This window comes from Manacus candei, unplaced genomic scaffold (assembly GCF_025592945.1).
Source record: "Manacus candei isolate 608988 ecotype Guabito, Panama unplaced genomic scaffold, ASM2559294v1 h1tg000049l, whole genome shotgun sequence".
NCBI classification, from domain to species: domain Eukaryota; kingdom Metazoa; phylum Chordata; class Aves; order Passeriformes; family Pipridae; genus Manacus; species Manacus candei.
The window spans coordinates 13,878,085-13,893,313 of record NW_026138097.1 but is presented as its reverse complement, the minus strand read 5'-3'; the positions used below and the strand labels follow the sequence as shown (position 1 = coordinate 13,893,313).

Here is a 15,229-nt window from a genome sequence, read left to right as displayed (position 1 = left end):
TTCTGTTGCACTTTTACTTTTATGGCCTGAAATAAGAGCATTGGAATTGCTGGCCAGATATATCCTCTCCAATCCATGTTCTTCTCTGATCATGATAACCCAGTGGTATTTCTGTTCCTACAGAGTATATTATAGCTGTAACTGCTCCATCCTTGGAATCATAGTCTAGTCTTCGTTTCAGAAAAGGATGACCCTACCTTCCGGATCACAGAATACTGGAATGGCATCCTGTGAGAACTTGATGGGATGCAGTTATGTGGTACATCGAGATTTAGCACAAAAGCAAGCTGCTGTCATTAAAGAACTGATGTGTTGTCCTATTACAGCCACACCCCTACAGCAATTTGTTTCTCAAAGTACATTTTAGTCAATTAGTACTAAGACATGCTAGCAAACAACATAAATATTTGTTATGCTTAACCTTTCCTATCTATCCATAGCTTAGTTAGAATAACTTTTGTGTTCTCCAATATTTAACTAGTACATGAATGGTAGATTAGACCTAACCTGGGGTCAAATTTGTCTTTGCTTTAAACAGTCATGCCAGTTCTGAACTTGCTTAAATCCACGGGGATTTTCCCATGGCTTTCAGAGGATTCAGACTTGAGTATTAAGTTGGAAGAATGCGTAAAAAGTGAGATGGACTTTAGGTGAAGGAAGAGAGAGAGGGAACAAGTTTTGAAAATGTTTGAGTAAAAAATTGGTAGATTGAGTATCAGAAAGGATTTCTAGACCAGAAATGACCTCGGAATTACTCACACTGAAAGCAAAGCCATGACTGATGGAGAGACGTATTCAGGGTCTCATCCATGAATCAGTTTCACTTCTGTCCTGCTGTTAATACTCTAAATTAAACTATAGCAAGAATTTCAATATTTCATTAATTGAGGCCTTATGGACTATCACAATGAAAGCAAAGAATGACAGGCCCCAGTATAACACCAGAAGCAGTTAAATAGAGTCGAATCTGCACCTGGATGCTAAGCCTCTGAAGTGATGGTATGTCTCCAGGCATCATGTGTGCCATGAACACTCTCTGTTCCTTTATTTCATGTATACAACATAAAAAATAACACTTTGGTTTTCCTGTAGTAAGATAAAAGAAGGAAAATACCAAAAGAACAAATACTGAATGAGCAGGTATTTCTTTATACGATACTCCAGGGATAAGAAATAGATCTAAGGATGTTTGTCACAGTTCAACAGTGTAAATAACCACTTCACATTTCCCAGGGAAAGTAAACACTCTAGTCTAAGGAGAAGGTTTTTGAGCCAAAACCCTCAGTCTTGTCTTTTTTTTTTTTTTTTTAATGGCTGGTTCTTTCTGTGTTTAGCTTTCTCTATCTAACATTACACAATCACACACCCAAACCAAAATTCTCATTCCCACAAGACAGGGCAAAGGAAACATTACAGAGCAGGGAAGACTTCCCCCTTTTGAGCCACCCTATCGGTCCTTATTCTTGCAGTGCCCCTAGGCTACCTAGGGCACAAGATCTCCTTTGCAGTCGAGGAAGGACAGGCGGTGACTTGACAAGAAATCAGGACCATTATTTTGCTACTGTGATACAAAAGTTGCTTAGCCATGGGCAGTCTGAAAGCAGTTGGTGAGCTCTGGACTAAGAGCAACAGTGCTCTTCTACCCTCAAGTGCCTGATGTAATGTGCTCAGAGTAACAGCTTCTCTAAGCAGGTATAAAGTCTACCTGAACTGATTAGAGGCAGAGTAGATAGGAGAAAAGAGATGAATTTGATCTCAGACTTCAGATCAGTCAGTTGATATGCAATGAAAAAAAAAAAACAGCCATCAGATCCAGATCAAATTTTCAAAGTTGTGGATTATCCTTATTGATATACATGTTATACAATTTCTTTTTTTCCTTATTATTCTTAACCACTATGAGATGGAGAAACCATCAGCAGCTTTGAAAACTTAATTCTGACCTTTCCCAAAGTTTGGGTATGAGAGATCCAGAAAGCTTGGTCTGAACAAAGAGATTACAGAAAAATATGAAAATATATGCACATTTACAGAGATATCACTTGTACTTTTCACTCTGCCCAGGTTCAAAAGCCTTATACAATGCTATAGCATCAGCACTCTTTTCGCTACACTGCCTAAATTCAGTAAGGAGATGGACTTCACTTCCAAAGAAACTTGGTCTCCAAGTAAGTATATAGCGTGCCATTTCCAAAATCACCTTTTTATTGACGCTGAAGTTATTTTTGGCAGAGGAAGGAAAGTTTTTCCTTCCCTCCCCCTTTTTTCCAATCACACAAGATTACGGTATGTCCGTACTGTAATCTAATGCCCTGTGGGCAATTCTGTACCTTGCCCAGACGTTTTTGAGTAATATTAAGATGAAAGCCTCCACATTTGTGTCTTTTGAAGAAAAAAAACATCCAACCCCCCCCAAAAAAGCCCCTCCAAAAAAACCCCCAAAACCTAACCACCAACCACCTCTGGCAAAAGGTTGCTAAAAGCGATTATTTAATAAGTGGGGATAATGGGATCTAATAAGGAAGATAGGCTACAAACTTTTAAAAAAATATATGAGTTTTTTTCTCTCGCTTGTGAACCATCAAACAGACAGCACAGTGATAAGGAAACATACACAAAGGGCTAGAAAGGAGGTAAATTACCTCGCGGGGACAAGCGGCGGTACCTGTCCCAAACCGCGTCTTGCCATCGCGCACCAACCTCCTGCGTTTCCCGCGATCCCGGGCTCGCGCCGTTATCCAGCGCCAGGGGGAGAGGCGGGAAGGGAAGCCCCTTTCCCCACCACCACCACCAACACCCCACAGCACCCGGGCTCCCCTTTCGCTGCCCCCTCGTTCCCCGCAGGCACCTTCCTCGGGGCTCTGCGCCTGGGGACAGCGCAGGGGAAGGGATACCCGGCCGCCTCCCGCGCACACGGCTATGCCTCGAGAGGAGCCCCGAGCCTTCCGCCACTCGCCTCCTGTCCGGGCTGCGGCCCTTGTCAAGCCCCTGAGCCCACACGAGAACAGCGCCCGGCGGCGGCAGCGGCTCACCTTGTACTTCATGGCTCCGGCTCGCTCCACCATCCCAGCAGCAGCTACTCCTGGTCCCGCCGCATCCCCGCGGGCTGTGCCCGCCCCGCTCCCGGCCGCGCCGCCAGCCTGCCCGCCTCATTTGCATAGCGCCCTCCGCATTGGCCACGGCCCGGCGCGAGCGGCCCCGCCCCCGGCCCCGCTCCCCGCCGGTGCGGAGAGGGGAGGAGGGAAAGGGGGGAAGGACCAGGGGGTCGGGACCGGGCTCGGCACCGGGCTCGGCGGGTCCAGTCGCTTCCACCTCCGGGGTCCAGAGAGAGACAGACCCCTCAGAGAGCGAACGCCGGCGGCTCTACTCCCTGGGACCCCCGTCCGTGCCTTTTCAAAGATGCTCGCGTCGACTTTTTCCCAGAGGAGAAAGGACCTGTGGGTGTTGGTCGGCAGCCGGCGCAGCGTGAGCCAGCCGTGTGCCCGGGTGGCCAAGAAGGCCAATGGCATCCTGGCCTTCATCGGCAATAGCGTGGCCAGCAGGACTGAGGAAGTAATGTTCCCCCCGTATTGGTCACTGGTGAGGCCACACCTCACATCCTGTGCCCAGCTCTGGGCCCCTCACCACAACAAAGACACTGAGGTGCTGGAGCGGGTCCAGAGAAGGGCAGCGGAGCTGGTGAAGGGTCTGGAGCACAAGTCTGATGAGGAACAGCTGAGGGACTTGGGGTTATTTAGTCTGAGTAAGAGGAGGCTCAGTGGGAACCTTATTGCTCTCTGCAGCTCCCTGAAAGGAGGCCGTAGCCCAGTGGGGAACGGTCTCTTCTCCCAGGCAGCCAGCAACGGGACAAGAGGAAATGGCTTCAAGTTGTGCCAGGGAAGATTTAGATTGGGTATTAGGAAGAATTTCTTCGTGGAGAAGGTGGATAAGCATTTGGCTGTCCAGAGAGGTTGCAGAGTTACCAACCCTGGAGGTCTTTAAGAAATGACTGGACATGGCACTTAGTGCCATGGTCTAGCTGACATGGTGGTGTTCAGTCAAATGTTGGACTCAGTGATCTCAGAGGTCTTCCCAAGCTAAATGATTCTGTGATGGTGTCAACCTTTTCCATCCATCCCTTCCTTAGCCACTTTTGTCACTTTTGGAGGGCCTGAACACTGCTCCATTCCTGTCTTTGCAATTATTTTTGTTCTCATTTGTCCCCAGAAGATGATCTTTTTAACTACTACTGCTCAAATCAAAATGCCAAGCGTTCGCTTTGCCTGGCTGCTATTTAAACACTGATTAGACACCAGAGGCCAAGAATGCTTTAATGGTCTAGAGATGTCCATTATGAAGAGTGACCATGGTAAATACGGATTATTTGGAGGAGAGTAATAATTAACTCTGGTATCTTGGGGGCAGGAAAGAGCAGGGAAAATAAAATGTGTCATGATTCTCAATGCTTTTTAAGTCAGATCCCTTAATCAGACATGATTAATATGGTGCGCATAATAGGAACCTTTGTGTATGGGACATACTCCAGCTTGTTTAGATGAACAGGAAATAAATTCTCTCCTTTTTGCCTGAGCTGGATCTTACCCAATATTTCTAGGTCACAGATGGACTCAAGGCTATTTCTGGTGGCCTAAGGAAAAACAGCAAAGAATAATCTTGTACTACCAGATTACAAACATCACTACATTCCATACTACATCATTATCCTTAAATTCTCATGTGACTAATCCTCTAGAGAGGGATTCTGTTGCTAAAATGGCTTTTTGACTGATAAAGAATGTCATACTTTTATATGCAATCTCCTCCATTCTCTAATTACAGCATAAAATATGTGGCTGTACTGTACAAATTTACTAAATGCAAAAATATTTTATGTCATCTTCCTGATTGCACATGCCCTAATAGCTCATCAGCGTGAGCCCCTGTCAGAACAAAAGATGTCTCAGTAATTAGTGAGAAGAGTGAGCTCCTGCTTTCTGCAGTGCAGAGCGTGCCACTGTGGCTGGGCTCCAGATGCGGTGCTGTAGCTTCACCAGCTCTGACCCCTCCTAGGGGTTTTTCTCTGGGTCTTTCTTTCAGTTTTTGTTGTTGCTATTGATTCTTCTGACTTCCCAAGAAGATATGTGAAACAGATAATATTTTATATGCGCTGAGTTTAGGGCACTGTTGTTTTAAGTGCAGCATCAAAATAAATTTGGGTAGTTTCAAGAGAAATAAAATCCGTTTGTATGCTGTGTCCTTAGACACTTTAATTAAGAAGAGAATTCTTCCAGTGATTATATATTACCAGCTTAGGAGAGTGCAAGTCTCTTTGGAGTATTTCTTAACTGAAGAGTTAAGAATCAAAGAACCTTTGATTTTCTTTTTGCATGTTTTTGCCCTTCATACTGGAAGGAGAAAATTTCTGCTAAGTACAGATGATGCAATGGATAAGGTGTTAGCATCCAAATCCAGTTCCTTGAATTAGGTCTGTATAATCTCTCTATGTGGCACCATTGCCATGAAGATAAAGATTGTAAAACCACATCAATAAGAACCGGATAAGTACTGGAGACAAAAATAAGAAAAGTAGCATCATATTTCTGACTTCACCTACATTTAAATGTAGGGTGCATCTGGTTTCCAGTCATCATACCAATAGTGATACTTTTCTTGTAATTGGCATTTTTCATAACACTTTACAATCACATTATGAAACCTAAGCACATCAAGAAGCTGTGCCTTCTGCTTTTGTTTTAGCTTGCATTGCTTTTAATGTGTGTAAAAAGTCCCTGACTGATTTTAATATGAAGTAACAGATGTGTTAATATGAAATTCTAGTTGGATTGTTCCCATGTGTATATTGTTTTGCCTTTATCACTCTCCATAACTCATATTAAAAACTTTTACTTAGATGCCACTGCAATGACACTTTGGACACAAACCCACAAAGTCTACTAGTGTTCATAGCTGTACTTTACAACTCTGAAGAAGCAGATGCGAGAGCTGGTATTTTACAGGGAGGAAAAGGGATTGCCATCGCACACCACCTCCACAGTGAAGTCCCACTGCTCATTTTATTCATGCACCGTCCTTCTCCCTCTCTCACCTACTCTGTTTACTTTGAGGGAGTTTTTAATTTTCCCAGCGGTTGCACTCCTACTTAGTGCAACACTTCTAGCAGAGCCAGCAGCATGGTGGAGCTCTGTGATCTATCACGAATATCAGGAATTAGATATACCTTGAAAGAGAGATTTGTAAATGTGATCCCCTAACCTCGACGCGTTACTGTAAGAAGTCAGGATTGCAGCAGGCACATTCGTGGTTAGTGCAAGCACTCTGCTGCTTTTGCTGACCTTGTCGATGTCCATGCCTTTACTATTGTATATTGTATTGTAATATTGTATTTCAGGCATAGTGTAGGAAAGTTTTGAGTTGGTTGCGTCGGACAATCAGCTCAATTATATAATGGAACTTGGTGATGAGAAAGCCGAAACCTAGCATTACTGATGTCTGTGTTTGAGAGGCAACTTGAGCTGTATTGCCAGGATTTATAACTACAGGGTCCTATTGAAGTTCTCAGGAGGGTAATTCATGTAATGTGACTTTTTGCTTCACAGCACAGCAATGGCTTGATTCACGGCCTCATATTTTATTCCACTGCAATTCTGGCAGAGTAGCAAATGGGTCTTGTGTCTTTAGCAATGGCTTTTGTTTGTTTCTTTGATTTTGCTGTGGGCAATTAATATTATCCTCTGCTCATTTGGGCAACCTACTGCTTGCGTCCTTCTCTCATACACCATTCCTGCTAAGCTTATCTCTTGCTTTATTTCTCACCACACTGCTATTCTGTCTTCCTGGTGCCCTCCTGTTTGCCAGCTGGGATTCTGGGGTATTTGGGGAATGGCAGCAGGAGAAATGATAGGGCAGCCACAGGGACTGCTTGTCAGCTAGGCTCTGTGGCTGGCCTGCCACAACCCTTGGTGTACAACATGAAACGGAGCTGTCAGCAGGCTGTGAAGGGAATACCCGTTGAAGCAGATCAGCCAGCTATCACCTTGTGACAATTGATAGGAGAACACGAGACAGATATCCTGCTCTGAAAGGTTACTCAAACAAAAATCCCTTGTTCCTGTTTCCCCATTGACACAATCTGAGAAAAGAGAGACACAGCAGAGTGTCTCCCTCACAGCTGAGAGAGTCTTTTCAGGAAGGGTCTGTGAGCTCTGTGTTTGGGAAACATTGAGCTGTCTTTTTTTTCCCCCTTCACAAAGCCCTAACTATCTCTTGGATAATGTTGTGTGGCATCTGCATCGCTTCTTGCTGTGATACTTGGCCAGGGGTTTGAAATTAAAGTTAATTTAGTTATAGTGCCACTGCACTTTATGAGCAAAGGAGTCATCATAATTAGCCTCGTGTCCTGCCACCTCTATAACGCTACCCAGGCTGGTTCAGCGGATATGCAGTGGATGGAATTTCTTCGGTACTGAATAGTTTTATATACACTCGGAGTGGTGGAATTTGCTTACTTGGACAAATCTGTTAAAAAAGATGAAATGCTGATGTTTCCTGAGAAGAACGTCAACAAAAGTTCACCACTGACGTGGACAGGATTCAGTGTCTGTCTGCACAGAAAGGCTCCCTCTCCCACTTCACTAGGAGATAATGCAAAAAAGATTTCATTCTCACCCAAAGAAGGGAATATTTTTCATTTCAGCAAACCAAAACAAAGTCTGGTCTGTTTTTCTTTGACCAGTGATGGAAATCTTTTCAAGCAAGCAGTCTATTCCATTTAACAGTAACAGAAGTCTGTCATGGCAGACAGAGGGGTGGGTAGAAATTGCTGTAGTGGTAAGGTTTAAATGCAAGGGTAAAATTGTGAGAATAAAAATTGTGTAGAGAATTATCTTTTTAAATTTGACTGCCCTTTGCCATTTTACTTAAGATCCCTTTTAACCACAGAGCTATCTCACTTGCCTTGCTTTAGAATTCTACATTTCTTTTAGTATATACAAACTAATCTTACAGGCATCCCACCTTTTTTCATTATAAAGCACAAAAGCTGTTCACATTCTTGAGAAGGGCATTTTATGCAGTGTTTCTTCGGGAATCGCTCATTTAACTTTGTAAGTCAACCTTTGTAAGGCCCTGTTTAGTGACCCTCCTTCAGATAAAGCAAATAAATGCAGCTCCCTCTGTCCTCTCTGTTTCGCTTCAAATGCCAGCCAGAAAGAAACATACTGGTGTACTCCCACCCAAAAGGTTTTGAAAGTGAATCCAGCCTTTGCTAGCTTGAGAAATCATGGAAGGCTGTTGGAATTTAGATACTCTGGCACTGGCTGTCACTAAGCCACCAGCCTGACTCAGTGAATAAAACCTGAAAAGTTTATTCAGGTTTTTTGTTTGTTTGTTTGTTTGTTTCTAAAAAGAGAGGAAAATAATTATCACTACAATTGTCATTTCTTATGAGATGCAAGCGGTCACCTTCTGAGGGGAAAATGACCACGGGAAAGGGAAACAATGGAATCACTATTAAAACAGCACGAGGGACGCTCTCACTCTGGTGAAATGAGAATGTAAAATCGAAAAGAAGTAAATTTATCTCTGGTTCAGTGCTGAGCAGTAACTGCAAATGAGGATGGAAAGTAATAGCTTTTTCAGGTCCATGCAGCACAGCAGCTCCCCAGCCATCTGGCTGGTGTGGAGCACATGGGTCAGGAGGACTTCATGTTCTCAGCAGCATTGGGAGGAATTTGTGGAAGACAACATCAATTGTAGCTGAGCTGTCACACGCCTTTGCAAAGCTGAGGCAAAGTAAGAGCTCTGCTGACCTTGATATGTGCACTGGTGCAGATGACATTGGTGAGAGGAGAGATGGCAGAAGCCCTTGGCTTCTAGATGGGTGCACAGCTGTGGCAGACAGGATCTCCAGTGCTTGCCTGCCCAGAAACGGGTGGTGTTGGGAGGGGAAGAGGAATGTGAGGTATGCAGGGAAGACTGGAGAGGGAAAAGAATGTCAGCATGGAGCACGCACTGGCCTATTCCTTCCAGAGATACTGTCAAAGGCTTATTCATTTCCCAAACAAACAAACCAGTCTAACAGTCATACTTGCAGACTACACGCCTTTATATTCCCCTCCAGCACTGAATCTTTTTAATAAATGGGTTAAAAAATACAGGCTTACTTCCAGACGTGTGGCGTGCATGCCATTCAACCTACTGATGCCAAAAGAGGATTTTTTTTTTTTCTTAAGAAAAACAGAAATAGCACAACTATGGAGACTGCAAAAGGCTTCTGTTCTCTCTGGTTCACAACTGTGCAGATGAAATATGATAAATGTGATATAGGGAGGTTGCTCAAGAGGAAATGTATGTTTAGATATCACAGCTCATTTAAGATTAAAGGAATCCAGAATTGGAACTGGAATTGTCTCAGACGAGAAACTTGGGCACAAAGCTTAGGCATGTTAAGTGTTTCATGTAAGAAGTCGTGGTGCTGGCATCCAAAACCGCAGATCTTTACCTGAACTTTCTACTTGAACTTTCCCCAGTTTAGGTGAAACTCCAGAGCTGAGATTTTATCCACGTGGATCATCTTACATTATGCCACCAGGTACTGAAATTGTTAAAATAGGAATGAATTAAGTAAGGTTTTTCTTTTCTTTTGGTTGGTTGATTGGTTTGGTTTTGGGTTGGGTTGTGGGGACTTTTGTTTGGTTAGTTTTTTTTTTTGGTGGAGGTCAACCAGCACATCCCAGCACTATGATCCCAGTTTGGAAGCACACCAGGCTCTCTTGAGTACATGTGTCCTACATACCAGGTTTGTAGGAACAAAGTCCTGACTCAAATAGCATATAACCCACCTGCAAAGGAGTTTCTTCATGAAAGCAGGAGTGTGAGTGTGGACAATTAAGTAGGAAACAGGGGTCTGGAGTATAAAGGTTCAGTTTCCTCTGACATCATGTTTGTTGTCTAGAAAGATAACGTTTTGTAGACTACCATCAGTAAGTCTTTTCTCAGGAGATGCGTTTTCTCTTGCCTCTACACATGCACACACAGAGTAATATGCAGCAATTCCCATCCCCAGAAGCTTTCTATTGAACACAGCAGTGCAAAGCTGTGCTCCTTCCAGTCTCTGTGCCCTGCTCCTGTCTACTTTTCCTACCTGCCTCTCCTTCCACTCCTCCTGCTTTCCCAGTCCTACAGTTGGCAGGGTGGAGAGCCCCAATTCAAAGAACACGTTAGCACTTCCCTTTGAACTTGTGTAGAAGGAGGTTGCACAGAAGCATGAAACTACAAAATGGTGTATAAAGAGGAGTGTGCGTGGAAGCCCTCACAAATCTATTAGATAGATTTAAAATACTGCATCAAAATCCTTGAAATCCCATGAACCCTCTATGCAGAGCATTTCTGTGTCTTAACTCCATCTCACGGAGTCAGGACGGAAGAAAACTTTGTCTAAATACTCTCTCCTTCCCCCTGATTTGCAAAAGGCACACTATTTAATTTGGAAAAACACCAAAAATGACCCTAAAATACAATCTCTCCTTACTGTAATTTGTCCATCAGTTTTACACATCATCCAAGGAATTGTCCTGTGACTGGATTAGCCAACTGTGTCCATTTTGCTTGCAAAGCTTGTTATATTTGTTCTGTCTATTTTTAGGAACCTTTTGTTGCATATCTCCCACACTTCTTTTAGCAAAAGTAATTTGCTGCTGTTATATTTTACATCTTCATGTTTTCCCTCTCCCCATCTCTCACCAGCGACTCTTTCAAACCAAAAGCATTTCACTCTGACAAGGCCATCAGCTCAGTAGTTGTTCATTAGCCAGCAGCCAGCTTTTTTCCAGTGGGAGGAGAAGCAAAAATAAGAACTGAATGAAATGCAAGTTTGGGATTTAAAAAAAAATTCACTCCAAAGGGGAAAGTTCTGTTTTGGCTTTACCATCAAGCTTCCCATGAAATTTCACCCTGGAAGTGTTTTGAACCTTGAGGAATTTCAAGGAAATTTCCTTCTTTTGGAGATGTTTGAAGGGAGGATATAAGGAAAGCGATCATCTTTTCTCCCTTTTGTCTCAACCAGATTTGTGGAGGTCAGTTGATATCCATAACAACAGAGAACAGCATGTGAAATGTTTCACACTGTCTACTTATTTTTCTCTTCTTTGGGTGTTGGTGTTTAAGCTCTCATCTCATATTCAGTGAAAATTTGCATCTCCACAAAACTGCCAAAAATGGTTATCTTTGCTGCCATCTATGTCTGTTTATGGTCTACTCACCCCAATCATTCTTTAAAGGAAAATGACTGATTTCCAAACCCCTCCTCCTCTTCTGTTATTTTTAACAAGCATTTCAGTCTGATGTCATTTAAAGAAAAGATCATTGCTCTACTGTGTGCAGGACTCTTAGGGAACAATACTAGAAGACAAGGAACGTGGGAACTCTGTTCCCTCTCTTTTCCATTGCTATAGTTTGCAAACTCTGAATGCTTCCAGCAGTGAGGTAGCCAGAGATGGGGTGAAAAGGACAGAGCATGTACCCACTGGCAAAGCTTCCCTCAATTTCACTGGGACCAGGATTTGGCCCACACCCTGTAGCATCCCAAACCTTAAGCTAAGGACTTAACTGGCTCCTTGTAGTAGACTGTCTCTGCTGAGAGAGGCAGCACTTGCGGATAACTTGACTCTCATGAGTATCTGCCACAGTAATTCTTCTGCTTGCTTCAGTCTGGACACTTACACTTGCACAGCTGATTGAAGCACAAGTCTTGGGATCATATGAAAGGAAGTCTCCGCACCAGTCTTTGCTGACCTCTCTTTCAACACCTCTCTTCTCTTTATCTGCCCTTTCCCTCACATCCCAGCTGACTCATGGTGTTTGCTCCTGAAGTGTAATGAGGGCTTGAGTCATAAGAATTGACACGTAGATTTGACACCTCACGTCCTCAGGGTTCAGCCCTGTCTGGGAGCTCTAAAGATCTGTCTCTGTGTGTACTTACAACTTTTGAGGAGGGGCTTAGCTCATTTGTTGTGTCATAAGGTCGTGGAATATGTACGTCTGGAAGCCATGAGTCAGGGTACTGGAGAGGCTCTCCTTTATCTTCAAAGTTTTGAGACTGAGTGTTTTGGCTCTGGCTCCCTAGACCGTAAGTAGGCACTGTAAAAGGACCTTAGTCGTGCTTTCCAAAGTACGTCACTGTAGCACCGTAGTAAGCACAGCTGCTGTGGGATGGGTCCAGAGTAGCTACTGCAGAAGGTGTTGCTTCCAGTGAAAGACCATGGTACGGCTGAGTGTTTGTCCAAAAAGAAGACCACGCAGGATGTATGTATGCATGCAATCCCTTCTCCTTAGAACATAAGCAGTGGTCTAGCATGGCTGTCTAGCGGTGTAAACACTGGCTAAGGCATGTGAAAGTCAAAGATGTGCTGAAAGAGCAGGTTCCAGGGATATATGTGGATATAGCATCAGAAGGTTTGGACTAAAGCCAGTGGCATAAGCTCCTTAGACTGTTCTTACTATTTCATTTTCCTTATTTCTCCAAGATGGATATTCTGGTGCAGAGATCAAAAGTGGGACAGCGTAAGGAATGCAAAGTCCCAAATGCTGACTCCTGACCTAAGCACATGAGTGAGAGAAGTCTGTCACACCAAGAGGCTTTTATAGGAGCTGGAACCACTGTGGGGAGGAATGGAGGGAGACTTTCCCTGAATTTGTGGGAAAAGGGAAGGAGGGCAAGAAAAGGAAGATGAATAGAGAAATAGACTATTATTAATCAAAATAATGAGAGTGAAATAGTCAGGAGCATAAGGGATACAAAGCACCCCACACCTTATGTGGATCAGTACAGATTATGGCCTTTTCTGTCTTTTGAGAAATCTGTTCCACTCCTTACTTTGATATTTGAAACATTCTGCACTTGATAAATAACAAAAAACATGGTCCTTAAAGACTGAACCACATTCTGGTAGCAGCCAAGATAACTTTATGAAGACAGACAAACTTGTGTTAAATTAAAAAAAATATATATCACGCTAGAAAGTTATGTAAGATTCTATTTTAAAATCATCTGGTCCTAATTTACTAAATTTACTGCCTCAGAGCTAATGCCAAACTGCTACATTTGATTTATAGAAATACTTTAGCACATTTTTCCATCAGGCTATTGTAGAGTTTTTTATTATAGTTAAAAATGCAGACTTCTTTAAAGGAAAGGAACATTTTTGAAGAGCTTATTGATAGTTTCTCACAGGATGCCAGGAGACATGCAGATAGTAAACAATGCTGTATGCTTAGGAACATTCCACTCGATTTTCAACTCCTTCACCATCTTTTTTTTCTTTGTAATTGGACAAAGTGATCCATCTGGTAAATGGATATTTGAAAATGTCCAGTTTGTGCCAAACCACTTTTCTTAAGCACAGACTACATTTTTTTAAGGCAAATATTTAAACAGCAGCCGTACTGTGATGCATTGCTAACCATTAAAAAAACACACACAAAACCCAGACAGCGGGCAGGGGGGAGTCAGGGTGGAAGAAAGCTTAACAAACATTCCATTAAAAATCTATCTAAAAATATCATGCTAAACAAGCCTTCTTTTCCCCCTTTCTCTCCCCAGCTAGCTTCCAAATGGGAAATGACTGCTAAGGAGTAAAACCTATGCTCGGTGTTCAGCAGAGCGACTGAACATGTGCTTAACTTCATGCACGTGCTCAAGTCCTTCCTTAGTCATTTGTGTGTCTGTGCTTCACTGAACTGGGTCCTTGACAACTCTTTGTCTGCTTGTGCAACAAAATTGTGTTCAGAGGAGTTAGTTTTTCAATCTTTTTGAGAAGTCATTGTGGTTTTTTTCTCCTGCATCCAACTTATCCACAAAGTTTGAACCATGTGCAATGAGTTCTCAGATTTATGGATATTGGATAGAACTCTGATTCAGGCCCTTCTCCACTTTTTATTCATCTCAGTGTACTGATCTTTGGAACCCAGAAAATGCCCAAGCAGAGGGAATTTTTCTAGTATTTCCAGCCTGAGCAGAAGCTGGTGGTATGAGACATCCCCTCCTCTTCTGTGGTAAACTCAGACTCATTCAGATCTAATCTAGAAGTCATGCCAATAACTCTTTTTAAAAATCCCCATGCAGTTTCCTCATCCATCTCTACAATTGCTCTCTGTTGAGTCTGAGATTCAAATTCAAGGTCTCCTGAAGTCACACAATCAACTAACCAACTTCAAGCACTTTAACTTAAGCCTTGTTTTGAGTCCATAAACTCTCTCCCATTTTCAAGCTCAAATCTCTGAGTAATTTTGCAACTCAAGGGAGTGATGTTTTTTGCCTTGATGGAGCAAGACATTGGACTCTTAATGCCAGCTTCAAAAAAAGCATCAATGCTTTCAAAGAGTCTGATCTCAGTAACAGATTATTATTTCCAGATCAGCTGGGTTTGCACAGCTATTGCTCCAGTAAAAGAATGAGAGGGTGTAATCCTGGTCCTATCAAAGCTGACTTAAGCGTGGCTGTGACTCCTGTGTCATCAGTTTAGTGTCAAGATAGAGAAGACTTTGTCAGCTATCACACTTTTACAGTGCCAAGACAAAATTCCTGTCTATTTTGTATCCATGAATGCCTTGCCAATCTGCTGGTTTGTAACATCCCGAGATTTTAGGGCATTTCAGTTTTGTGAAATAGGTTACTAAGCCGTTGTGGGGTTTATAGTTGTTGCTTTGGTTGTTGGAGAAGGACAGTCAGAAAAGGGGCACTGTGTTTGTTGCCCAACATGAAAGGCTCCTGGCTGAGAAAATTTCCCTGCAGCTAATCAAGTACAAATTTACTGAATCTTCCCAAATTCTTCTGTGATACAGATGCATGAGAGCCTCTCGTGAAGAAATGGACTGACATGAAAGGGAAGGAGGGTAAAAAGGTTGCAGCTAGGAAAAGAAATGATTCAGCACTAGTTTTTGAGGGCTGGCAATTGTGTTTGCAGGTCAAAGTTAGAGTAAATTTGTAAATATTCTTCTGTGTTCTGCTCTGGAAAGGAGATAACACTGCAAGACAAGCAACGAGCTTAAGTCTAAATTTAATTTGACACACCATGAAAATGAGACAATTGTGTGCTAGCTGGTTGAGGTCCAGAGATGTCACCTCATGTTATTGTCATTTGTTGAGTGGTTGCCAACGTTTGTCAGTTTTCACAGCCCCATCAATATAGAAGAATATTTCTGGGGCTTCTCAGCAGTCTGAGGAAGAGTGGAG

General features: G+C 42.9%; 1 protein-coding gene across 3 annotated transcripts in view; it reads right to left on the bottom strand.

Annotated features, from left to right (window-relative positions):
- The window catches only part of NEDD9 (neural precursor cell expressed, developmentally down-regulated 9), a 71,916-nt gene that overhangs the window by 34,197 nt on the left and 22,490 nt on the right, over positions 1–15,229 (bottom strand). Inside the window, exon 1 of one of the 3 annotated variants that reach the window (XM_051799171.1) lies at positions 3,033–3,109. The exons of 1 other annotated variant lie outside the window; for it this stretch is intronic. In XM_051799171.1, the coding sequence (XP_051655131.1) occupies positions 3,033–3,065 (33 nt within the window). In that variant the 5' untranslated portion in view covers positions 3,066–3,109. Of the gene's footprint in view, positions 1–973; positions 2,422–3,032; positions 3,110–15,229 lie in introns of those variants that run through there. One more of the 3 variants, XM_051799169.1, reaches the window with a different exon arrangement.